This window comes from Protomyctophum parallelum (assembly GCF_964188405.1).
Source record: "Protomyctophum parallelum genome assembly, chromosome: 10".
NCBI classification, from domain to species: domain Eukaryota; kingdom Metazoa; phylum Chordata; class Actinopteri; order Myctophiformes; family Myctophidae; genus Protomyctophum; species Protomyctophum parallelum.
In genome coordinates this window covers 32,858,092-32,885,476 of record NC_139704.1, presented here as the reverse complement: position 1 = coordinate 32,885,476, position 27,385 = coordinate 32,858,092, and the positions used below count along the sequence as shown (strand labels likewise).

At 44.6% G+C, this 27,385-nt stretch overlaps 1 protein-coding gene across 1 annotated transcript in view; it reads left to right on the top strand.

Annotated features, from left to right (window-relative positions):
* LOC310865798 (protein kinase C epsilon type-like) overlaps positions 1–25,782 on the top strand; it is a 113,635-nt gene extending 87,853 nt beyond the window's left edge. The window contains 5 exon segments of the mRNA XM_083775007.1: positions 23,793–23,931; positions 24,203–24,218; positions 24,221–24,390; positions 25,023–25,169; positions 25,621–25,782. Of these exon segments, the coding sequence (XP_083631133.1) occupies positions 23,793–23,931; positions 24,203–24,218; positions 24,221–24,390; positions 25,023–25,169; positions 25,621–25,767 (619 nt within the window). The 3' untranslated portion in view covers positions 25,768–25,782.
* The last annotated feature ends 1,603 nt before the right edge of the window (positions 25,783–27,385 follow it).

Genomic DNA, 27,385 nt, shown 5'->3' with positions numbered 1-27,385 from the left:
CCCCACCCCATGTGGACCCTTGCAGGGGGGGGGTCGGGGGGTCCCCCTATGCACTTTGTGTAGATGCTGCGTATCGCCTCATACTGAAAAAATTACTATTTTACGCACAGCGCAAGGCAATATGTGATTACGATCGTCCTTCTGGGGGGGGGGGGGGGGGGGGGGGGCTGGCCTACACAATAGATAACCTACCCTGGCCAACACAATAGATAACCTACAAGGACATATGAATTTAATTTATATACACGGCTATATTAATTTAGCCGATCATCAAAGCTCACCGCGCTCGTATAGCGCATTGACTGTCTGTCTGTCTGTCTGTCTGTCTGTCTGTCTGTCTGTCTGTCTGTCTGTCTGTCTGTCTGTGTCTCAATGACTTGCCTTAGGCGGATAATATAGACTACAAGTAAAGTAAAAGAGTGAGTTCTCATTGCGTTCTCTGCGTCGTAGCGCATGCAGATAGGCAGATAGGGGGGGGGGCAGTTCTATAGGCAAGGGCAGAAGGTTCCTATAACGACAGTGGGTGCGTGCCCACCTTAGAGTAGCCTATATATTTTAAGGCACCCGCCCCGCAACTTATTATTATTGGCTTATTATTTTGCCACCAGCGGAGTTGACGGTTGACGCCGTTGTCTAGTATAGACTATAGGCCTGTGCCAGGATGATTTTAAATAAATATGTCTCTGTCTCTGCGTCTCTAGAGCTATAACATATATACTGTAGCACACATCATGTGTGACACATGTGCACACACACACACACACACACACACACACACACACACACACACACACACACACACACACACACACACACACACACACACCGAGTACTAAGTATAAGTAGCATATAGGGTACGGCTCTAAAAACATTAAATACTGCGGGAGCATTACACTAAACAAAGTTGGATTTGTACATTGCAGAAACGTAACATAACGTAAGTGTTCTTATTATTGTCCGTCTGGGTTTTATAATGCAGTGTGAGTCCGCTCCGCGATAGCCGATCTGCAAGCTCACAACGCGTTGCGCTGATTGACAGTGCACGTGCAGCAGCTACTGTATAAAATTATATTTAAGTAGGCTACTTTTTTGTGTGACGTCTGTGTGTTATTGACTTCTTGTTCCTTAATGTGCAGGTTTATCAGAGCGATATAGTGCAGCTGTGAGTGAGTAGGCCTATAGCTGCTGCTGCTGCGTCCGTGCACCAATAGAGCGACCGCGGCAGCGGCACGTATGAAATATTAAATAAAAATATGTTGGGCTTCCGGGCGTCCGTTTCTGGACTGTACCAACGGGCTTAGGGCCGGACGGTCCCTTAACTCCACGGGCCCCTATATTTTAGGCCCGTGCAGGGCTCTAGTGTGTGTGTGTGTGTGTGTGTGTGTGTGTGTGTGTGTGTGTGTGTGTGTGTGTGTGTGTGTGTGTGTGTGTGTGTGTGTGTGTGTGTGTGTTAAATGTGGTCATTTAAATGTAGGCCTATTATATACACGCACCATACAAGCACCTATATTATATAATGTGTTATACAAATGGGCAATCAACATATAGCAGCACCCCCCACCAGCAGATGTATATAAACATGGAATTGCGCTATGATATTAAAATGGACTGAGCTGTGATTGTGCCGTACTGCGCCGGCCGGTGGCCACTGGCCTATTCTGCCATGCAGTATAAATGCATTATCATGCCTGTTGGTGAAATATAAACATCTAAAATGGTTCAGTAATAATTAGCATAAGTTATTATTAACGAAAAACATCTAATACTATTTTAAATTGGTCTAATAAAGTTAGTAACTAATCAGAAGCAGCAACCATTTTGTTTCAAACAACTATAGACCAATAAAATAGTAGGCTAGTATTTATGTTTTTCGTTAATAATAATACATGCTAATTATTATTGAACGGTAAGTACGCTGGTATGTACGCTAAGGTACACTATAAGCTTGTAGATCTGTTTATTTTAGTCAGAATCTCGTGTGTGTATGTGTGTGTGTGTGTGTGTGTGTGTGTGTGTGTGTGTGTGTGTGTGTGTGTGTGTGTGTGTGTGTGTGTGTGTGTGTGTGTGTGCGCGCGCACACACATCACATGTGCACACATGAGTGCTATATGTTATAGCTCTAGAGACGCAGAGACAGACATATTTATTTAAAATCATCCTGTCTCGCACGGCATATAGAGCCAATGAACGGAGCATACCCCCCCCCCCCCCTCTCTCTCTCTCTCTCTCTCTCAGCACACGCTGTGCTGTGATATCAATCAGACGCAAATGATCATTGAGTAACGTTAGCTCTGACTCGCACATTATGTGAGATCACATAAAAGGCCTTTAATATAGCCACAGATCATATAGGAATAGGCTTGGGCACTACCCTACCATCTCTCTATAGTGGGGCACCGACGATCTGCAAGCTCACAACGCGCTGCATGTGGACGCAACACTTGGAGCTTGTAGATGCGCACCACAGATCATACAGGGCGTGTGTTCCAGCTAACCCTATAGCATAACACACACACAAGCAACAGTATAGACATCTATTCATCATTATTTATTTCAAATCAAAATACAATGTAATGCTGCACCACTGTCATGAAGTTCGCACGCACACGCACACGCGACACACACACACACACACACACACACACACACACACACACACACACACACACACACACACACACACACACACACACACACACACACACACGTTTGCTTTCATTCGCTGTATGATACATTAGGCGATATAGACCCGCTGCGGCCCAGCGATAATCAACCGCTGTCCGCTGCGATGCGTGAGCTTGTAGATCAGATGCCGACAGACAGACAGACAGACAGACAGACAGACAGACAGACAGACAGACAGACAGTCAATGCGCTATACGAGCGCGGTGAGCTTTGATGATCGGCTAAATTAATATAGCCGTGTATATAAATTAAATTCATATGTCCTTGTAGGTTATCTATTGTGTTGGCCAGGGTAGGTTATCTATTGTGTAGGCCAGCCCCCCCCCCCCCCCCCCCCCCCCAGAAGGACGATCGTAATCACATATTGCCTTGCGCTGTGCGTAAAATAGTAATTTTTTCAGTATGAGGCGATACGCAGCATCTACACAAAGTGCATAGGGGGACCCCCCGACCCCCCCCCTGCAAGGGTCCACATGGGGTGGGGGGGGGGGGGGGGGGGGCACACAGATAGGAGCTCAGACGCTCACACACACACACCCCCAGGGGTCCACAGACGCGGGTCGGGCCATCCCGTATGTAGGAGAGGAGCTGGTAGATCTGCTATTTTCGGTGGGCATGTGACAGCTCTGGAGGGTCGCCTGGGGACGGCGAAGGGCTCCACGGACCGGCAAGGTGCACGCGGTGGCCTGGCACACGTGCACACGTGCCAGGCCACAGGGCGCAGGGCGGACCGGCAAGGTGCACGCGGTGGGCGTAGGGCAGCGCAGGGCACCGCGCAGGGCACCGCGCACCGGGCATATAACAAAGTCAACCATTACGTCGCAAACGGGTAGATATAGCCGCGACGAGTTCCGTTCTGTTGCGACGAGTCCACACACGCCACAACGAATTACCTTTTACGTCGAGAAGGGTAGATATAGCCGTGACGTGTCCCGTTCTGTCGCGACGTAAAAGAATAGTCAAACTACTAGGTCGCAAACGGGTAGATATAGCCGCGACGAGTCCGTTCTGCCGGGACGAATTGATATTTACGCCAGGACGTACTCGAATATACGTTGCGACGGAAAAATATACGTCGCGACATAGGTCGTCAGTCGTGAAGGCATTTCGCTCCACCTGCCACCACCGTGCACCTTGTCCATTCTAATGTTTAGTAGAACAGTAGCTGAACCACTTGACCCTGTCTGTCTCCTTGCTTACGCTGTGTGTGTGTGTGTGTGTGTGTGTGTGTGTGTGTGTGTGTGTGTGTGTGTGTGTGTGTGTGTGTGTGTGTGTGTGTGTGTGTGTGTGTGTGTGTGTGTGTGTTGCAGCCACATCGTTTTCAGTTTGATGGAACAGGATGTTTGTGTTAACAGGCGACAGCACCTAATAATGTCAGCTAAAGGATATGATTTTCTTTAATACATCGGGAAATAACTAACGCTCAATTGTGTCCTATATATAAGCTCATTTGACTCACACACCTTTGACCATAATCATTTATATTATAACAATGCAGTCAGTGCGCACCCCTTTCACACAACACTCTTTAACCCATTCTGACCTGAGATCAGATTCGTTCTTTGATTTAAAAAAAAATAGCAGACCTACAAGCACTTCTACAAGCTCGTAGCGCACCACCGAGTGGCGCGCTACGAGCTTGTAGAAGTGCTATTTTTCAATAGCTAAAGCATAGCATAATGCTAACACCAAAAGGGGTTCCCGCCCCAAAATGGGTTAAGTCACAAACTCAGACATACAGTATGGGCTCCATCTTGCGGCCCTTTTTCCTTAATTTGGGGATTTAGTATTGTGTGAGAGGTGTGGCCCCCCTACATTTTTGTTATCTTGTGCCACAGCCTTAAGTCCCTAAAACACCTCCATTATACCCTTACATTATGCATAGGTGTGGTTTTGGGCGTTACAATGATTAAACCAATCACCGTGCCACCTGCCATTTGCCTTTAACCCATTCTGAACGGGAACCCATTTTGGTGTTAGCATCATGTTATGCTTTAGCTATTGAAAAATAGCAGATCTACAAGCTCATAGCGCGCCACTGAGTGGCACGCTACGAGCTTGTAGGTCTGCTATTTTTGAAAAATCGAAGAACGACTGACATAGAAACATAGCTTTTTCAGAAAATTGTCAGGATGTAGAAGACATTTTTAGAATCTGATCTCAGGTCAGAATGGGTTCATCAGACCAGTGTGTGTCCAGTGGAAACCTCGTATGAATCTGATCTCAGGTCAGAATGGGTTAAGAGATCCATTATCCATTTAACATTATGCCCAGTGATTTACACTGTGGCCCAACATGGTCATGGAAGAGCGACACACGTTGCTGCCTTGAAATAATATCCTATTTATATTTGATACAGCGGCCGGGGTTGTTTTGGGTCCAGTAGCTCCAACACAGCCTCAATCGTACAAATCTAATAACTTCTTTGACTAGACAATTAAACACAATAAGGAAACACAAGGAATTGACACTGCTGATTATAGTAAAATTCCAATCACAGAGATTTGTGGAGAATTAAGACAGAACGAGACCTCTGAGCTGTGAATGTTGTGCAACATGACTCAAGCCGAGGCAGCTCCAACTCAGGTCTCGCCGTCTCATGGAGTCACGAGTGCATTCTTTCATCAAACAGAATCGCATTAGGGGTTTGAAGAGGCACTTTCCGTTGTCCTAAACCTGTGTGCATAAAATAGCAAATTATAGGGAAAGCGCATTAACACGCCTACAGACACACTAGCCTCTCTCTGACGCCCTGTGGAAGTCCCTTCCGCAGCCCTCTAGTGATATTTTCACTCCCGTGCGCGGTTTTTCAAATCCCAGCAAATAAGCAAAACTACTCACCGAAACAAAGCCTGCTAGACATTGGTTAAAGTCTATTCTCGGAGCTGGGAAGCGTCTCAGGTCCCCAGCTTCTCTAAAATGCACTATTTTAATCATTAAATAAAATGAATCCAACCAGATCGGCGCAGGCAAAACCCGGAAATGCCATAGTAGAAGAAATGACTCTGCCCCGTAAATTCAGGGTACATTGCGTTATTAAAATGGCACAAAGTGCATTTTAGAGAGAAGCTGGGGACCCGAGACGCTTCCCAGCTTCGAGAAAATACTTTTACCAAGGTCTAGCAGGCTTTGTTTCGGTGAGTAGTTACGTCGTTTTGCTTATTTGCTGGTATTTGAAAACCCGCGCACGGGAGTGAGAATATCACCAGAGGGCTGTGGAAGGGACTTCCACAGGGCGTCAGAGAGGGACTCGCTGTAAGCCCTGGACCAGGGCTACAGACACACCTCCACCCGCAAATATAGGAGTCGGCGAAATTAATAGTGGGTTGTGTGGCCGCAAGATAACGTTTGAGCATAGTGGAAGCTCCTAAATGCGTAATTCACGGAACCAATAGGGGGGAAGCACTCGCTTCAGACTGGTCTGATTTTTTTTTTTTTGCAACCAAATCAGTAATTTCTTTGTATTCCTTTTTTTCCTTTTTTTTTAACAATTATTATTTTTTCTTTTTCTTTTTTAGATTGTAAAAACAAATTGTAAAACATTCCGAGAGAAGGGAGACATTACAAGAGTCCGATTGGAAGTAGGGTCCGTCGCGACTCACACAAGGCGCATGTAGTCTGTGCATTAAAGGGGAATTTCTCCCTAAAGCTTTTTTTTACAAAAGTAAGTTGATAATTATGTATATTGACCAAAAAATATATATATAAAAAATATATAACGTCAGATCACGTAGACCAGGAAGAGTGCAGTGTCAACAATGCATGGAGTGTTGCCGTCACATCATCTACAACAGATGTGAACAAAAAACAAAAAACAATTGCGCGATTGAATAGGAGTTCTAGCGTTAGCCCCCGCCTCAGCCTCAGCTCACCTATATCTTTATTATTATTATTTATTTTGGTCAATATACATAAGTATCAACTTACTTTTGTAAAAAAAAAAGGTTTAGGGAGAAATTCCCCTTCAACAGGCCGAGCCGCCACAGACACCCCCCAGAATCATGTTTTATGTCATGTTAAGTCCGTATTAACTGATGATCAACGCTGTCAACAGCAAAATAAGTATGCTGTGCAAACCATTGTGCACGCGCGCGCACACACACACACACACACGCACATGCATGCACGTGATAATGTGGAGGCACTTCCGGCTCATTTCCGGTTGTATCCGTTGCTTGGCAACCTAGAACTATATTCATACATTAATGGCAAAGACCGTAAGCTATCATAAACCACTGAAAAGACCACATGACGGATATCTGTCGTTGGCGCCTTGGCGGTGAAGCGTTGGATTAGACTTGACAGAGATCTCCGACCAATGGCAGGGTAATGTGTTTTAAAATGTGTTTTCTACTGTACCACCCGCATTATAAAAGCAGAAACTTTGGTCTGGAGCATTCAGGATTTGAGTTATAGCATTCCGGGTTGAGTTATAGCACAGCTTGCCAAGTTTAAAAGGATATCTGTGTTTATGTCCAGGAAGCAATGATTGCTGGTCATCAATCTAGGAAGGATTATAATTATACAAAGAAATATGAAGCCCACCAGGGCTGAATGATTATTGGAAAACGCTGACATTGTGGTATTATATATAAATGTAAAAATACCCACTTGGTGTCACAATGTGATATATTGGCCTCGTTACAGAAAGTCCTAACGTTTTCGCTTCGGTGGCAGTAATTTCACGTTTTCCGTGAAAATGTGCCTGAAATCTTTGAATATTATATTCTTTCAGAGCGAGTTTTTAACTTAAATTCTTGCTACTGAGAGGGTCCCTGGAACTACCGTAATTTCCGGACTATAAGCCGCACCTTTTTACCCATATACTTTGAACCCTGCGGCTTATACAACGGTACGGCTAATCTATGGATTTTTACAGCTAACGCAGAGCCATCTAAGGCTCTGAGCTAACGTAACGGCCACTAGAGGGAGGGAGTGCAGTACTTTCATCCGACGGAGCATTGGTCCGAACGACAACCTACCTCCTCCCTCACCCTCACCCTAACCTCCCCCGGGGCAGACACCTAAACCTAACCGCAACCCTCTCCCGACCCGCAGCGCACCTCGCAGCTCTGTCGGATGATAGTATAAGTTACAAGTCTACACTGCCTCACGGATGGTCGTCTTGTGAGCTTGTAGATCTGCTATTTTCGTTGTGCGCAGCTAGACCTTTCTATGGAGCAGCATAGCATTAGCATGTTACGTTACTTTGGAATGGAGACTAGTTATATAGGCACGGAAGAGAGGCCAGCGATTGGATGTTATTCATTCAATTCATACAAGCCTAAATGTTCACATCAAGTTACAACCACAGTTCCTTTGGTCTTTATAATGGCTAGGTTATTTAATATTACATGCTAGGCTTGCTAGCTAGCAGGCTACAGTGATCACTTCACTCCGTTGCGCCATTGACTGTCACCAAACTGGATAATATTGGGCAGAGTGAGGAGGGATGTCTTGAATGCTGCCACTGCAGCCCACAGAGTGGCGGTGACGACAAAATCCACGTACAAGTAGGCTTGTATATGATATGAAAACAATCAGCCAGGATGAATGGATGTAGGTTGGAGAAGTAGTCGATCTCTATACTCTTTAAAATTAAGAAAGAATAACATGACACAGAGACGGTCACTGCTTAATTAAATTAATTTAGGACCTTCCTTCTAGCAGTTAATTTCGTTTTATTAAACACATTTCTCCTGATTTAGCCCATTTTTTGTAATGGCATCATCATGCTATTATGCCCGTGGATATGCAGAGTGAATAATGAATAATACCTTTTATATAATCAGTATAATAGTGGGGCGAGATGGAAAAGGGGCGACCGTACGGAAACCTTTACATATGGTAATTAAACATTAAAACACCTGCGGCTTATAGTCCGGTGCGGCTTGTATACGTACATATTTGGGATTTCCCCTAAATTTGGCTGGTGCGGCTTATATTCAGGTGCGCCTTATAGTCCGGAAATTACGGCTACATATTTTCAGATGGGGGTCGGCGGCCAATGTCATATATATTTGGGGTTCCCTGACATGAATATGTTTGAGACATAGAAACATGTTTTTTTTCTTTTTTCAGAAAATACATTTTTATTTATTTCGAGGTTAAGTAACCTACTGTATGGTTGATAACATTCAAAGCAGGTGAATCGCATCCACTTTAAATAGTGAAATATTCTCCAGTAACACTCGGCTATACAGTATGTGTCAGCTACTGTACAGGGTCAGGTGCCTTGCTGTCCTGCTAATATGTTTTGTGTCCCCTTTACAGACATAATATCATTGTCAGCTAACGGCAAACATGTGACCTGCCACACCAAAGCAGCTGCAGCCCAAATCATAACACCATTGTAACAGATTGATGTGGACCAAATGCTAAGTTAGCCTTGCTTTGTACTCAGAAATAACTTTAAAGCAACAGTTTGTATCTCTTTTATTTAGATGTTTTATTTCTTGCTTTATTTCAGATAGCTCAGTGTAGAATGACAGGAAACCAGTGCAGAAAGAGAGAGGACATTAATATGAGAATGTTGATCAGAGCTGTGTGTGTGTGTGTGTGTGTGTGTGTGTGTGTGTGTGTGTGTGTGTGTGTGTGTGTGTGTGTGTGTGTGCGCGCGTGCGTGCGTGCGTATGTTTACATTAATGACTTTCCGGGTAAGATGAGTCGCCAAACAGATAAATAATGCCAGGAACATGCACGCACGCACGCACACACACACACACAGGGCAGGCGTGATACATGTGGTAAAACCGAGTAACAGGGTCAACCTTTTAGATTCTGAGCTTCACTGTCTGTCTGTTTCCTTCTTTTCTCTTTCTTTCTTTCCGAAATTGTACTTGTTTCTAACAATTAAAATAACTTACTTTTTTTTAATTGATTGATTGATTGATTGCTATTATTGTTTTTTCTTTTTTTGTCTGTCTGACTTCATGTCATTATAGTTTTAAGTCTTCTTCTATACAGTCCTCCTCCATGATGACTGCATCCTCCATCCTCCCTCTCTTTCATCTCATTGCCCCCCCCGCAACCTTGACCTTCTCTTTTTCTTAAATCCCCTCCATTTTTCTGTACACCTTTCCATTCTCTCTCTCTCTGCGTAGAACAGGAAAGCTGCAGAGACTGGGGTCTGATCTTATTGTCGTTCACTATCAAAGCTGTTCTGCCTACGTGCTCCGGGAGAAACAAATGTCCAGCCTCTCTGGTGCCTGCTACATCAGGACACATTGTCACACACACACGCACACGCACGCACACACACACACACACACACACACACACACACACACACACACTTTCTCCCTCTCGCTTCTTCTCTCTCTCTCTCTCTCTCTCTCTCTCTCTCACACACACACACACACACACACACACACACACACAGTCTTTCTCAGGCACACAATAGCCTTTCATTTGAGATTTGTGATTAATATCAAGCAGCTGCTGAATAATATAACGTTGTAGCAGGCTGTGTGTGTGTGTGTGCGTGCGTGCGTGCGTGCGTGCGTGCGTGCGCGCGCGCGCGTGCGAGAGAGAGAGAGAGAGAGAGAGAGAATTGAATGCTTTACAGATCACAATTAAATAGCACATCGACAGAAAAGCACATAATGGACATGATTCTGGTTTTGTGTTTATATTTAGTTACTGTACAAATCACTTTTCTTTTCTATGTTTGTAGCTAAACAGAGATAAGAGTGATAAGTGTTTCGGTCAGGTTTGTGTTGGTATAGTGACAACGGGCCACTTCATCCATGTCTACAGTTAGGCTACTGTACATGCTCATTCATATAACTCTCTGGCCATATACATACAAGCCTATACGCTTGTTTGAATGCATGTTGCAAAACCCTTTCTTAGATTCACCCTAAATCGTGTGCTATATAGTCCTTGCTTTGAACAGGACTCGTTTTGCAGTGATGTATTACTTTAGAGTTTTAGATGTTTCAGTTGGCTATACCTATCATGCCTCTTGTCAACACCAGCTTTGTGGTTTGCTTTCTCCCGGCTTTCATACCTAGGATATTTTGATGCGGTGATTTCACTCTGTCAGGTATTGGCAGGGACTATAGCGTTGAAACATGCACACACAAGTACACAAAAACCCACGCAAGCAAGCACTCGCATGTCATCGTGTTCATTTAGGATGAATGTGTTGACTGCTCATACCTCTCACTTAATGGACTTTCTGGACTGTACAAATTTAAGTTCACAAATAATTGCGATTAACGATTTCATTGTGTTTTTTTTGCATTGAACATTGGGGACGTTACATTTGTATTTCTGTTTGCCTTTTAGGCTTTGTAACAACAAATTACACAGGGCAGACAAAGAAATCACTGACACATAGTTGATCTACAAGCTTACAACACATATCACAAAATGAAAATGAATGAATGGACATTTTGTCAACATGAAAATGACTGACGATTATGCAAAGATAATTGTGAATATAGCTGCAAGCAGCGATAAGGCAGGACCAAGAAAGAAGACAATACGCAATAAGAACAATTATGCAAAAATAAGAATCATGGGCTGAGTTGTCAGTACCCAGATTTGAACACACAACCTTGTGGTCTAAGGGCAAGAGCTCTACTGACTAAGCTACACGGAGGCAATCAGTGACTACATTGTCAACAGAAAAACCTTTCAGTGTTTTGGTGACATGTTTTGGTATGTGTGTCCTCATTTTGGGCATGTCATTATGCATTTCTACAGTGTTTTCGATGTTCATGTTTTCACGCACAGACTTATCTTCCACCGGGATTTCAGGTAATGGTCCATAGATTGTGTGTAGGATGTTTCACGCAAATTGCTCAAAAATCCAGGCAGAAAATCAGGTCTAAGCATTGCTCAAAATGGCAGAAAGTCTGAGGGCGGAGCTTACTTGTCAAAGTGACAGATGTGTTCCCCATTAGTCAAGGAACATGTGGAAACAAGTGCCATGCATTTTGGCCAAATGAGTTATGACTGTTCAAAGGTTTAATTTAAAGAAATTGCTATAGTGCGCTCCCCTTTGGCCAATTAGAGTAAGACTGCTTTCAGTGCTATTTGGCATGACCCTCTATTATACTGTAAAGTGACATAAGCATATGACCCTGCATGTATGTATTAGAGGCAGGAGAATACTTTTCACAAAACAGCCATTTCCATTGGCTCATGAAACCTTTTCACTTGTATTATGTCCAAAGTTCACGTGTAGACGTTTCTGTGCATTTTGATCAAAGATCCTGGGAGGAGATACATATTAACAGTCTTTCATATAATTCAAAATGGCGGGTGATCTAAAGGTCAGAGGTCCAAAGTCAGAACACGAAAGTTGTCCGGCATGAGGAGACACATATGTGTATCAAAGTGTCATTGCCAACGGCCAAACGGTTCATGAGCCATGTTTGCATTTTCAATGGAGTGCTATAGTGCCAATGGTCATGGGCTTCACATAGTCACCGTTTGGCATGGCCCTATACCATGTTGCCACGTTTCGGCGAAAACCGACTGCACGGTTCAGCCAGAACTGCTATTTTTGTCGGAAGAAGAAGGAGGAGAAGAAGAAAATCCCCACAAAAACAATAAGTGACCAAAGTCATTTTGTGACTTCTCGGTCCCTTAATTAAGGCGATATGTAATAATTGTGGCCTAGTAGTACAGTATCCCTCTCCATTCTCTGTTTTTCACTCTGTCTGTCTCCCTGCTGTCGAATCGGCCTCAGGTCTTACAGTTTTTTAACACACGTTTTTCACAGCCTAACGGGCCGGCATTCTCAAAACTGCACACACAAAACAAAAATCTCACACTCAAAATGCTAAACCCTGACACTCCTTTTCCATGATGAATGACTCTTTGCCATCAAATCTCTTAACTGTTCCCAAAATGGAACTCGTGTTTTCATTTGGTACACACAGCCATATTTTCAAATGACACACACATACCATTCATTGAGTACACACGACTGCACAACAAGCATTGGCTAATGGCTACACACTATACCAAGCATTTACAGCACAATGAAAGTGAAACATTTAAAACACAATCATAGAAATGGAACACACATGAATGACAATATGACTCTGGAGAATAATGAGCCATTACTCCTTTTGTAAAATGAGGAGAATAAGGTGGAAAGAATACAACAGAAATATTTTCTAATGATGCCAGCAACTGTGTATAGTGGCTGAGATTGGGTTGGACCCTCTTGCTCATGGTCAAACCATGATTGAGCACATGGTCAACCACAGTTGCCCGAATCTCATTAGATATGACCGTTCTCCTTCTTCTTTCTCCTCTTCCTCTCCCTCCTCCTCCTCCTCCACCTCCACCTTGTTCTCCTCCTCCACCATGTCCTCCTCCTCCTATTCCTTCTCCTTGTCTTCCTCTCTCCCCTCCTCCTCCTCCTCCTCCTCCTCCTTGTTCTCCTCCTCCACCATGTCCTCCTCCTCCTATTCCTTCTCCTTGTCTTCCTCTCTCCCCTCCTCCTCCTCCTCCTCCTTCTCTCTGTCCATCTACTCCTCTCCCTCCTCCTCCTCTCACTCTTACCCCTCTCCTTCTCTGGTTGTTGAATCTCTTCAAGTTTCTCCATTGTTCACCCAACAAAACAGAGGCTCTCAAGCCCCTTTTATGCTGCAGTCCTGATAGAAAATTGCTCACCAGACCTGAATGTTTAGAGATTTGACTATTTGTATGTGTTGTAGGTTTGATGCTTTGAGATTTGTGTGCAACAACTGAACATTGTGTGTATTGTGATGTAGTGCAAATTGTGTCGAAGTGATTAGGTACATGAAGTGAAGGTTGTGCAAATTGTGCCACGTTTTAGATTTTTGTGTGTTAAAACAATCGTGACACAAAACTCCTTAGTTAGTGAGAATCAACACATATGCCACATTATGTTTCATTCACGAGCAGGGGCGAAAACATGACTTCTGGGGCGGCTCCTGACCTCCTTCTTGAAGCCAATTATAATAATAGGGGACAGCACGGTCACCCCTCCTTGTCCTCCTGCTGTGTACTGTTGGCACACAGTTGTACAGACAGGCAGGGCTGTAAACAGTCATGTTGTTGACACTACTGGTTTGAACTGGTCCAAAAGGGATGGGTTGGTGCACGCCTGTGTACTGCATGCCAAGTTACACACACAACACACAGTGATATACCAGTAAGACGCCCTGAGGGCGAGAAGCAAGGACGAGGTCGCGTACACACATCCGTCTGGGTGACGGCAGACTGCTGGGTCGAGCGCTGGCGCTTTAGCATGGGGGGGGGGGGGGGGTCATAGGTCAACATATGGAATGAATTCTGCACTGGCCATATATGGAGTCTTGAGTGTATACAGGGTTTGATGAGGTCAGATCAACATTATGGAATGTCAGAACAGGAAGGACGGTTAGGGAAGGATCAACGTTATGGAATGTCGGAACGGGTCAGCTCCATATTATGGAGATCTGGCCGGCCTCCATATATATATATATATGCAGATCTAGGTGATGATCCGTCTTGTACAGTAGAGGGTTTGATGATGTCAGATTGACATGTGGAGTGTGTCACGAGGCGTGAAAAATGAGAACTATACTGGCCAATCACAGCAGGTCTCCCTATAGAAAAGCGGTGACATATCCACCAGCACGCTGCCATGGGGGTTGTCATTTCAAAATGTGCCTAATATATTTTTTGCAGAATATAACAGTTGTTTTGACAAATAAATAGTGTGTGGGGGGGGGGAGACTTAACACTTTCTCTATATTAAAGCTAAACAAAGTGAAAGTGAACTATACAGCTGTGTTTGCCAGGATTTTTACAACGCTGTATCTTATTAATTAATTTACTTGCTTGTTTTAACCCATTTTGGGCGGGAACCCCTTTTGGTGTTTTAAGCATTCTGTTCTACTTTAGCTGTTGAAAAATAGCAGACCTACAAGCTCGTAGCGCGCCACCGAGTGGCGCGCTACGAGCTTGTAGGTCTGCTATTTTTTGAAAAGTCGTAAAAATGTGCCGCAAATCTTTGAATATATATTTCAGAGCGAACATTTTTAACTAAAATATTGGCTTCTGGGGGTCCCTGGAACTACATATTTTGAGACGGGGGTCCGTGGTCCAATAGAGATCATTCTGGGGGTCCTTGACATACAAAAGGTTGAGCACCGCTGACATTTTCATTGACCTCAGTCCAAAATGGGTTAAAAGCAACAGCTGGCAGAGATCTGCGCTCTTGAGTGCACCTGTATAGTTAATGTCTGTATGGTGGACTGCTGTGGCTTGCTATGAAATGGCAATGAAAAAGGTTTAGTCCCATGAGTAGTACATGAGTACATGACTCAGGTACTCCTTTAGCTTTACCTATATACCGACTATATTATGCGTCATCATCATCATACTATAATTCTAACAATGTCTGTCCGCCTGTGTGTCTGTCTGTCTGTGTGTCAGAAACACCGCCGTAGCTCCTCATTGCCTGCCCCATTCGCTCCCACTTTTCACACAGGCATTGACCATATGAATATGGAGGGCGTAACGAAGCCCTTATTTTGATTTGACACATTAATGATTATTAATGAATTTATTAGTGAATTAAAAACGCACCGGGCGCAGTACCCCCCACGGCCACAAGGGGGGGGAAATATTACCCCTCTCCTTCTCTGGTTGTTGAATCTCTTCAAGTTTCTCCATTGTTCACCCAACAAAACAGAGGCTCTCAAGCCCCTTTTATGCTGCAGTCCTGATAGAAAATTGCTCACCAGACCTGAATGTTTAGAGATTTGACTATTTGTATGTGTTGTAGGTTTGATGCTTTGAGATTTGTGTGCAACAACTGAACATTGTGTGTATTGTGATGTAGTGCAAATTGTGTCGAAGTGATTAGGTACATGAAGTGAAGGTTGTGCAAATTGTGCCACGTTTTAGATTTTTGTGTGTTAAAACAATCGTGACACAAAACTCCTTAGTTAGTGAGAATCAACACATATGCCACATTATGTTTCATTCACGAGCAGGGGCGAAAACATGACTTCTGGGGCGGCTCCTGACCTCCTTCTTGAAGCCAATTATAATAATAGGGGACAGCACGGTCACCCCTCCTTGTCCTCCTGCTGTGTACTGTTGGCACACAGTTGTACAGACAGGCAGGGCTGTAAACAGTCATGTTGTTGACACTACTGGTTTGAACTGGTCCAAAAGGGATGGGTTGGTGCACGCCTGTGTACTGCATGCCAAGTTACACACACAACACACAGTGATATACCAGTAAGACGCCCTGAGGGCGAGAAGCAAGGACGAGGTCGCGTACACACATCCGTCTGGGTGACGGCAGACTGCTGGGTCGAGCGCTGGCGCTTTAGCATGGGGGGGGGGGGGGGGGGGGGGTCATAGGTCAACATATGGAATGAATTCTGCACTGGCCATATATGGAGTCTTGAGTGTATACAGGGTTTGATGAGGTCAGATCAACATTATGGAATGTCAGAACAGGAAGGACGGTTAGGGAAGGATCAACGTTATGGAATGTCGGAACGGGTCAGCTCCATATTATGGAGATCTGGCCGGCCTCCATATATATATATATATGCAGATCTAGGTGATGATCCGTCTTGTACAGTAGAGGGTTTGATGATGTCAGATTGACATGTGGAGTGTGTCACGAGGCGTGAAAAATGAGAACTATACTGGCCAATCACAGCAGGTCTCCCTATAGAAAAGCGGTGACATATCCACCAGCACGCTGCCATGGGGGTTTTCATTTCAAAATGTGCCTAATATATTTTTTGCAGAATATAACAGTTGTTTTGACAAATAAATAGTGTGTGGGGGGGGGAGACTTAACACTTTCTCTATATTAAAGCTAAACAAAGTGAAAGTGAACTATACAGATGTGTTTGCCAGGATCTTTACAACGCTGTATCTTATTAATTAATTTACTTGCTTGTTTTAACCCATTTTGGGCGGGAACCCCTTTTGGTGTTTTGAGCATTCTGTTCTACTTTACCTGTTGAAAAATAGCAGACCTACAAGCTCGTAGCGCGCCACTCGGTGGCGCGCTACGAGCTTGTAGGTCTGCTATTTTTTTGAAAAGTCGTAAAAATGTGCCGCAAATCTTTGAATATATATTTCAGAGCGAACATTTTTAACTAAAATATTGGCTTCTGGGGGGGTCCCTGGAATTACATATTTTGAGACGGGAGTCCGTGGTCCAATAGAGATCATTCTGGGGGTCCTTGACATACAAAAGGTTGAGCACCGCTGACATTTTCATTGACCTCAGTCCAAAATGGGTTAAAAGCAACAGCTGGCAGAGATCTGCGCTCTTGAGTGCACCTGTATAGTTAATTTCTGTATGGTGGACTGCTGTGGCTTGCTATGAAATGGCAATGAAAAAGGTTTAGTCCCATGAGTAGTACATGAGTACATGACTCAGGTACTCCTTTAGCTTTGACAGGGAATCCTTATAGCTTTGTCAGTGGGCTTTGAGGAGGCTGATGTAATAATGAAAACCATGTACTATACCGACTATATGCGTCATCATCATCATCATCATACTATAATTCTAACAATGTCTGTCCGCCTGTGTGTGTGTCTGTCTGTGTGTCAGAAACACCGCCGTAGCTCCTCATTGCCTGCACCAATCGCTTTTCACACAGGCATTGACCATAATAATATGGAGGGCGTAATGAAGCCCTTTTTTTGATTTGACACATTAATGATTATTAATGAATTTATTAGTGAATTAAAAACGCACCGGGCGCAGTACCCCCCACGGCCACAAGGGGGGGAAATATCTAACAACGGGTAAGGGCTAGTCTTTATAATACATTAAAATTTCAGAAACAGATTTGTAATATGTCTGCATTCTGATGTGACGATGAATACATACACCAAACCTTACATTAAGAATCTTCAGGGATGTCTTGGTCAATTGTAGTGTGCAATACTCTTATTTGTTGCATTCTCTGTATTTGTTTGTCTATGTAGGTCTGTATGTATATGTATGTGTATGTACAGTACATGTGTATGTGCGTGCGTGCATGCGTGCATGCGTGCGTGTGTGTATAGTTGATATGGAGACAGAGGCGCAGGTTGTCCCAGTGCATTGGGGTTGCCAGTAAGAACGTAATGGAAAAAATCACTCAAGATTTACATGAAACACAGGAAATGCCCTCAATTGAGCCTGATTGCGTGTGTGTGTGTGTGTGTGTGTGTGTGTGTGTGTGTGTGTGTGTGTGTGTGTGTGTGTGTGTGTGTGTGTGTGTGTGTGTGTGTGTGTGTGTGTGTGCGTGCGTGCGTGCGTATACAAAAGCTAGTCCTGAGTGTTGACTGTGGCGTTGACTGTATAGTTCCTGTTCGTTGACAGTTTGTTGAGTGAAAAGCTCTCCTGCATAAACCATTGCACATCAGAGAGTGTCCAATGATCACTATCTACTTAGTGGTGAAGAAAAATACCCACACAATGCTTGTTGAAGACAAGGTTTTTGTCCAAACCATCTATGTTACTGTGAGCCAATAATGTCACCTTTGATTCCTTCTGTGTTTCAGTTGAGCAAAATTAAACAAGAGGACGTGCGCTTTACCGTCATTATTGGCACGCCTGCGTTGCTGCAGGTTGCTGCCTCTGAAGTATAACTCAACACCGATAGGCGAGATGTAGCCACTATGACCGAAAATGGCCCTGGAAAATCGCTAGCCTATAGCAACCCTCTCCCGGAGAGCTTATGCTTTGATTAGGTGTTCCATCATGCTCGTTTGAAGCATGGCTAGGCTATTTCAACTACAGTACTACTCTAGGACTAGCAAAAGTGATCTGCGGTAGTTGTTGCAAAATGCTAACAGACCAGAGGAATTCCCAATAGTCTTGGCTACCCAGTTAGCTTTGCTGGCAATTGTGAGGTAATACTCAACTTTGTTATTCTGACTGATCTGATTGATTGATAATATCTTGTACGTACAAGATATTATTTGATCCTAGGGCCCCTAGGCCAACAAAAAACCTGACATGTGTAGTGCTTTTGGCATTATACAACAATACTTTTTGGGGGCATCATTACTCTAGCCGGTTGAAATAGCCGGTTGAAATAACAAAACGATAATAAATGTGTGCAATATATTACCCATTAAAATATAATTGTGTTATTCCATTATTGCACACCTGCAACCCATTGCAAATTAAATACTGTTGTGGCTCGGTGTCGTATAATAAAAGGATTAGTGTCGTCAGCTATGAACATTTTAATGCAAAATGTATTACAAACAAATCATCCTCTGTTTATTAGCCTCAGGTGTGCTATTCAAAAGCAATGCGGTAGGGATAAGCTGAAGGCATTGCCGTCTGAGTCTGATGAGGCGTTTTAGTGAAGCAGTACCACTCGCTCCTCCAAAAACACTTCCCAATGTGGGGTGCATACTTAGTTTAGACTAGTTATTGGTTAGACATGGTTTAAGGTTAGGTTTAGGTGTGCTGCCCCGTGGGAGGTTAGGTTTAGGGTGAGGGTTTGAGAGAGGTGCATACTTAGTTTAGACTAGTTATTGCCATTGGTTAGACATGGTTTAAGGTTAGGTTTAGGTGTGCTGCCCCCGTGGGAGGTTAGGTTTAGGGTGAGGGTTTGAGATAGGTTGTAGTTGTAGGACTATAATGACTGGTCTAACCAATTACTATAGTCTATAGTACCACCCCTCAATGTGCACTATAGCAGGGGTCTTCAACTGATTTTGACCCGGGGACCACCATCCTGACTAAGCAACCTGGGCTGGGGGTGGGGGTCCATCGCCCACCTGTAATCTTCAAAAGCCATGCAAGTTTTAAATATGATATTTTATTTAAAAAAAATAGCTATGATTTTCTGGCGCATCATGGCCAGGGATCACCTGCAATACCACTGGTTAAAACCAATTTTGGGGCGGGAACCCCTTTTGGTGTTTGAAACATTATGTTATACTTTAGCTATTGAAAAATAGCAGATCTACAAGCTCGTAGCGCACCACCGAGTGGCGCGCTACGAGCTTGTAGGTCTGCTATTTATTTATTTTTATCGTGAAAATGTGGCGCAAATCGTTGAATATATACATTCTTTCAAAGTGAATGTTTTTAACTCAGGTCTAAAATGGGTTAAAAGCCCATGCTCTGTATGGGGACCACCACAGGTCAAGGTCAGACAAGGTCAGAGAGAGACGGATAAGGCTGGCAGGGCGCACTGCGTCAGGCACCCAGAACTGGTGGTGGGGAGAAAACTGACACTGTGGGAGCCGCAAACACAAGTTGAACAACTATACATTGCATTCAAATTATTTCATATTTTATTCATTATATAGTTGGTTGAAGTGGGTTGATTGCGAACGCACTGAGCACTAACTATGAGACCTAGCAGAACATGTCTGTGTGTCGCACACACACACACACACACACACACACACACACACACACCTTAACTTAAAAAAACTTTAAAAATGTATTTATGAAAAAACACGCACGCACACATACACACACTAAAGAACTTATAAAAAAAACTCAACTTTAAAAAAATCTTAAAAAAACACTTAAAAATTAAATCATAATTAAAAAAACCTTAAAAAAGTACGTAATTTATTCTAATTGTTGTAATTGCAATTTACTTGTTTAGACTAGTTATGTTGTTTCATATCGGATAAATAAAAAAATTTAACCCATTCTGAACGGGAACCCATTTTGGTGTTAGCATCATGTTATGCTTTAGCTATTGAAAAATAGCAGATCTACAAGCTCATAGCGCGCCATAAAGTTCCTCAGAAACCCCAAACGATTTCGTATAAACATGTCTGTGTGCATACTTTGGACTAGAGCCCTGTTTTCTTTAGTACCACTCCTGCTGGATTTCGGACTATTCCTGACCGCACCCACAATGGTTTCCTTTGTGACTGGCCATAGTTAATTTCTGAAAGACCACTCATGTTCCTATTCGGAATTGTATTTCTTCATAATCCCTAAATATAGCCCCGCATTACAAACAGAAACACAGAATGACAGAGACAGAGTGAGCAAGAGAGTGAAAGACGGACAGACAGACAGAGGGCTTGGATATGAAATAGATTAATTATGCACATGCCGTGTAAAAGTTGCATACTCCCCTGCATTTAGCCATGAGAAAATTCAATATCAAGCTAAAACAAAGCATGACCACACATATACAGTATAGCCCAGTTCAGGTGCGGTCTATTGCGGGACGGCGCATGGTTTTCTGGGACTGCAGTTAGTTTTGTTCATTTATTTATTTGTTTATTTTACTGCTTATTCCGGCCCACAGGTATTAAAAAAGACCTCGTGATTGATTGATTGATTGAATACTTTATTAGTCAAAAAGTACACCTGTGTGAAGTGAGGGGGCGCTCTTAATTATCATGGTACATCATCATAACGTAACATGTTGTTTTGCTCGTGCACATGATGTGACATGTACATTCTCTCCATTCATTGTCAGTGGGGAATTTAATGTTTGTGTAAGATGAAAATCTACACTAATAGCTGACTATAGGAGGGGCTAGTGCCCCTCAAAAATGTAAATGGCACGTGGTACAGTCAGACATTAACCCATTTTGGGGCGGGAGCCCCTTTTGGTGTTAGCATTATGTTATGCTTTAGCTATTGAAAAATAGCAGATCTACAAGCTCATAGCGCGCCACCGAGTGGCGCACTATGAGCTTGTAGGTCTGCTATTTTTGAAGAAATCGAAGAACGACTGACATTTTCAGAATCTGATCTCAGGTCAGAATGGGTTCATCAGAGCAGTGTGTGTCCAGTGGAAACCTCGTATGAATCTGATCTCAGGTCAGAATGGGATTAGGAGAAGATACATTCTTGTTTCCATATTGTTGGATCTCATTGTGGGATCCTAAATCCAATGCAGGGCTCTGCGTGAGACATCGGAGATCCCCGATTAGGCCCATATATGGAGATCCCCGATGTCATCAACATTGGCCAGCACCTCCACATGCAGGGCGGCGGTGGCTCAGAGGTAGAGTTGCCGGACGGTAACCGCAAAGGTCGCCAGTTTGAACCTGGAGCTCCCCCAGAGTCCTTGAGCAAGACACTGAACCCCGAAGGGTTGCATGGTGGTGCCTTGCATGGTTTCCGCCGTCATCGGTGTATGAATGTGTGTGTGTGGCTGGGTGAATGTAATGCACAATCTATATGTAAAGCGCCTTGGATAAAGGCGCTATATAAATGCACCATTTACATCTGACCTCAAACCTCAAACCCTTAGAACTCCATATATAGATATATGTCAGAACCTCTTCTCCTTGCCCATCCATCCTTCCTCTTCGATGTCTCCCTTTTGACTGACACCTGTCCATTTAAACTCTAGACAGGCCAGCCCCAAAGTCATTAGTGCAGCCGCGCCCGGCAGCACTAGATCTCCATACATGGAGCTGACCTGTTCTGAAATTCCATTATGTCGATCTGACATCATCAAACCCTGTATAAATCCCTTTAAATGTATAAGCCTTTGGTCCCTGTTTTGTTGCAGTCAGACATGATGCCACGTCGACTGGCCAACGCTGCGTTACGTACCCAGACCTGTCACAGCCAAGTGCAGTCGGACACAGAATGCAACTCAATGGCGTGCACAGATAGACACTAGGGGGTGCTAGAGCATGTAGATCTGCTATTTTTCAATAGCTAAAGCACCAAAATGGGTTCCCGCCCCAAAATGCGCTGCACAAGGTGCCCTTTTTTTTTCACTTGAGCATCTGCCCCTCTAAATGTCTGTGCACGCCACTGGCAAAAAGGTGTCGACTGCCTCTTCTCGGGGCGTGCAAAGGAACAGAACAGTTGCATAAGGCTTTAGACACACGCACGCGCACACACACACACACACAGTCACACACACGCGTGCGCGCGCACGGTCAATCCCCTCACTCGCTGCATGGCTTGTCGGGGCGGCGGTGTTTTCGAAAACACCCCGGGCTGAATGGGAGAGTGGAAGAGATGTTGACATTTCTGCAGCAGTCAACCATCAAGCCCCATGAGCGGCTGTGCTCATGGCCCCGCCGAGTCGTCTGTCAACACCACCACTCTTATCTCTTTGACTGTTCTCTTACCCCTCTCTCTCTCTCTCTCTCTCTCTCTCTCTCTCCCCCCCCCCTCCCCCCACCCTCTCTCTCCCTCCCCCCCCCTCTCTCTCTCTCTCCATCCCCCCTCCCCCCACCCTCTCTCTCCCTCCCCCCCCCCCTCTCTCTCTCTCCCCCCCCCCTCCCCCACCCTCTCTCTCTCCCCCCCTCCCCCACCCTCTCTCTCCTCCCCCCCCCCCCCCCCCCCCTCTCTCTCTCTCTCTCTGTCTTGCCCGATGCATGGAAAAATTCCCACTGTCACGCTCCCACTTTCTTTGAGTATTACTCTGAGTAGAAACGTGCACTCTCGCTACACTTTTAACCCCAACCTATCCCCACCCCCACCAACTATACACTCCATTTCAACTTAATTCCCCCCATCCTAAAGTAAGTAAGTAAGTATAGCCTTGCCGAGCCATGAGGCCCATAGGGGGTTAGGAGCCTATCTCCTGTTTCTGTATAGCGTCAGGCAGCTTGATGTACAAGTACAACCCCCTGGACATGACGCTAGTATGTCGCATCCCCCCCCCATCCTTGCCCTCTTGTTTCTCTCCATCTGCACCTCCCCCCCCCCCCCCACACACACACTTATGTGGCGTGTGTCTTGAGTCCTGCAAGATAACCGAATGAACCCAATTAACCTATTCTGACCTGAGATCAGATTCATACGAGGTTTCCCACTGGACACACACTGGGTCTGATTAACCCATTCTGACCTGAGATCAGATTCATACGAGGTTTCCCACTGGACACACACTAGGTCTGGATTAACCCATTCTGACCTGAGATCAGATTCTAAAAATGTCAGTCGCTCTTCGATTTTTCAAAAAAATAGCAGACCTACAAGCTCGTATCGCGCCACTTGGTGGCGCGATATGAGCTTGTATAGATCTGCTATTTTTCAATAGCTAAAGCATGACATGATGCTGACACCAAAATGGGTGCCCGTTCAGAATGGGTTGACAAAGTCTTATAACAAGACCTGTGACATGTTCTAAATAGCGATTATAGATTCAACAAGTCATCCCCCCCCCCCCCCCCTCTCTCTCTCCACACAGAGACCTGAAGCTGGATAACATCTTGCTTGACGCAGAGGGCCACTGTAAGCTAGCAGACTTTGGCATGTGCAAGGAAGGGATCTTAGACGGAGTTACCACCACCACCTTCTGTGGCACACCGGACTATATCGCGCCGGAGGTAACGCCTCTCTCTCTCTCTCTCTCTCTCTCTCTCTCTCTCTCTCTCTCTCTCTCTCTCTCTCTCTCTCTCTCTCTCTCTCTCTCTCTCTCTCTCTCTCTCTCTCTCTCTCTCTCTCTCTCTCTCTCTCTCTCTCTCTCTCTGAAATTGATGAAAATGAAATGTATAATAGGTCTGAAGTGGTTAATAACCCATTCTGACCCGAGATCAGATTAACGATGTTATTCACGTGTGTACTGTGTGTGAATGTGCGCCGCGTGTGCGTTTATAGATCCTCCAGGAACTGGACTCGGCCCGTCCGTGGACTGGTGGGCCCTGGGCGTCCTGATGTACGAGATGATGGCCGGACAGCCGCCGTTCGAGGCGGACAACGAGGACGACCTGTTTGAGTCCATCCTTCACGACGACGTCCTCTACCCGGTCTGGCTTAGCAAGGAGGCTGTGGCTATCCTAAAAGCGGTCAGTATTATGTGACCGGGGACAGTGGGGGGGGGGGGGGGGGGGGGGGGTATGAAATTATCCTATAATCTAAGGTCACGCGGCCTGATGTATACTTGTTTCCGTGCCAGGGTTGTTGTTGCCTTGAAAACATGAGGGTGCCCTTATGCTTAAACTTTGGATTTTTATACCATTTGGAAAATATTTTTAAATAATGAAAAGAACATTGTGAGCTTGTAGATTGGTAGATTTGAACAGTTTTTAACACTTTTTCAAAATAGTAAAACGTGGCATAAAGGTAAGGTAAGGCGTGCAAGATCTGAGGCCGTAAATCTACAAACTTCAACTTGTGACATGTTGTGAGATTGTAGATCGGTATAGATCGGCTATTTTTTTGGTTTGCGACACGATGCGCAACCAATAATGAATCAGCTGTGGTAGTATAGACAAAAAAATGATGGTTACTTTTTCTCTTCACCTTATCTCTCTCTCTGTGTGTGTGTGTGTGTGTGTGTGTGTGTGTGTGTGTGTGTGTGTGTGTGTGTGTGTGTGTGTGTGTGTGTGTGTGTGTGTGTGTGTGTGTGTGTGTGTGTGTGTGTGTGTGTGTGTGTGTGTCTCTCTCTCTCTCTCTCTCTCTCTCTCCTCCTAATTAGTTTATGACTAAGAGCCCTAACAAGCGTCTGGGCTGTGTGGTAGCTCAGGGTTTGGAAGAGGCCATCAAGCTCCATCCATTCTTCAGAGAGATTGACTGGGACCTGCTGGAGCAGAGGAAGACCAGACCGCCATTCAAACCACGCATTGTGAGTCATTACCTCCGCTCGCGCGCGCACGCACGCACGCACGCACGCACGCACGCACACACACACACACACGCACACGCACACAGTCATGGTACACACACACACACGCACACAGTCATGGTACACATACATGCACACAAACACAGTCATGGTACACATACATAATATATGAATGAAAGATGATTGCCTTTGGATGGCTGCCGAGGCCGAACACACATGTAACACTGAGGAATGCTCCATAAAATGACAAGATATGCTTTGTAGACCCAGAATTATACATCCATTAAGGGAAATTGTGTTTTGTTTTGTTTTGTTTAGTTTAGTTTTTGTTGTTTGCAAAACCAGGTTGGAACTTAAGTGTTCCGACCTGGAATAGCAAATGTACAAGTTATTTGTGCTAAATGTTTTGTAAACGGGATGACATGATTCTCTCCTCTCTTCTTTTCTCCAGAAAACCAAAAGGGATGTGAATAATTTTGACCAGGACTTTACTCGCGAGGACCCTGTCTTGACGCCGGTGGACAATACCATCATTAAACAAATTAACCAGGACGAATTCAAGGGCTTCTCCTACTTTGGAGAGGAGACTGTGGCATAGACAGTATACAGTAGACTTATGAACACACACACACACACGCACACGTGCCCCCCCCCCTTTGCCAATTTTCTTATTTATTTATCTTTCTCCAGCGCACATGAGAGCCAAGAACACTCATCCTTTCATTGAGTCACAACTCGCTCAGATCTCCCTCAACTTTAACCCATTCTGACCTGAGATCAGATTCATACGAGGTTTCCCACTGGACACACACTGGTCTGATGAACCCATTCTGAGCTGAGATCAGATTCTAAAAATGTCAGTCGTTCTTCGATTCGTCAAAAATAGCAAAAATGCTTTAGCTATTTTTTCAATAGCTAAAGCATAACACGATGCTAACACCAAAATGGGTTCCCGTTCAGAATTAGTTAAACAAGTGCTGTGTGATCTACGGAATTGGAGCTTTCATTTGGTATGCGGTGTATGTATACAGGCCGTCTCTATAACGAAACGGTATCAAGCGAAAATGAAATGTCGGATTAAATCGGATTAGACCCCATTTCGCTGCGCCGCGATGGAACTGAACGAGCAAGAAAACAGAATCACGCACAACATTGGCTGGCACAAGTCAAATGACGTCTTTGACTAGACGATTATCAACACATTGGACACAAGGAAGTGACTGACAGGTCACGCAGGCAGGCACTCACTTCTGCTGATTATAGGAAGATTACGAAGAGATGCAATAGGAGAATAAGGAGAGATGATCGAAAGCCTATGACTCCGTGGGACATCTCCATTGTAGGCACACGGGCGCTCTACCAAACCGATTTGGGGCTTTTAAACTCCACTATCGCCTTCCCAAATGTGTGTGACCCAAAATAGCAATTTAGGGGAACGCGTGCCGACACGCCCATGCCCACATCTATGGGCGCAAATACCGCTGTCGGCAAAATAGATAGCGGGTGACGGCTGGACCAAAATACCATTAACCCATTCTGACCTGAGATCAGATTCTTACGAGGTTTTCCACGGGACACACACTGGTCTGATTAACCCGTTCTGACCGGAGATCAGATTCTAAAAAAATGTCAGTCGTTCTTCGATTTTTTTCAAAAATAGCAGACCTACAAGCTCGTATCACGCCACTCGGTGGCGCGATATGAGCTTGTAGATCTGCTATTTTTTCAAAAATAGCAGACCTACAAGCTCGTATCACGCCACTCGGTGGCGCGATATGAGCTTGTAGATCTGCTATTTTTAAATAGCTAAAGCATAACGTAATGCTAACACCAAAATGGGTGCCCGGTCAGAATGGGGGACAGAGCAAGCTCCTATATACTCGGCGGCGACGGAAATCGAGCTCAGGATGTGCTTGTTCCGTGCACCCCTCCAACACACGCACCACCACCAGCTCAAAAATGTAATATCATTGCACCCGATTTAACGAAAAAATGTGTCCTCTGAGAACTTAGAACCTGACCACTCCAGGAGATATACCGGGCCATTTATATATATATATACCCTCATCGTCCTCCTCATTTGAACATTTCATAAATTGTGATGGAAATGGAGGTCAAATAACTGTCACGAGACCGTCATCGGAGGGTCTGTTCCGATCCAGAACCACCTCTGATCTACTCCAGAACTGCAGACCCAGACAAAACTTGTGTGTGTG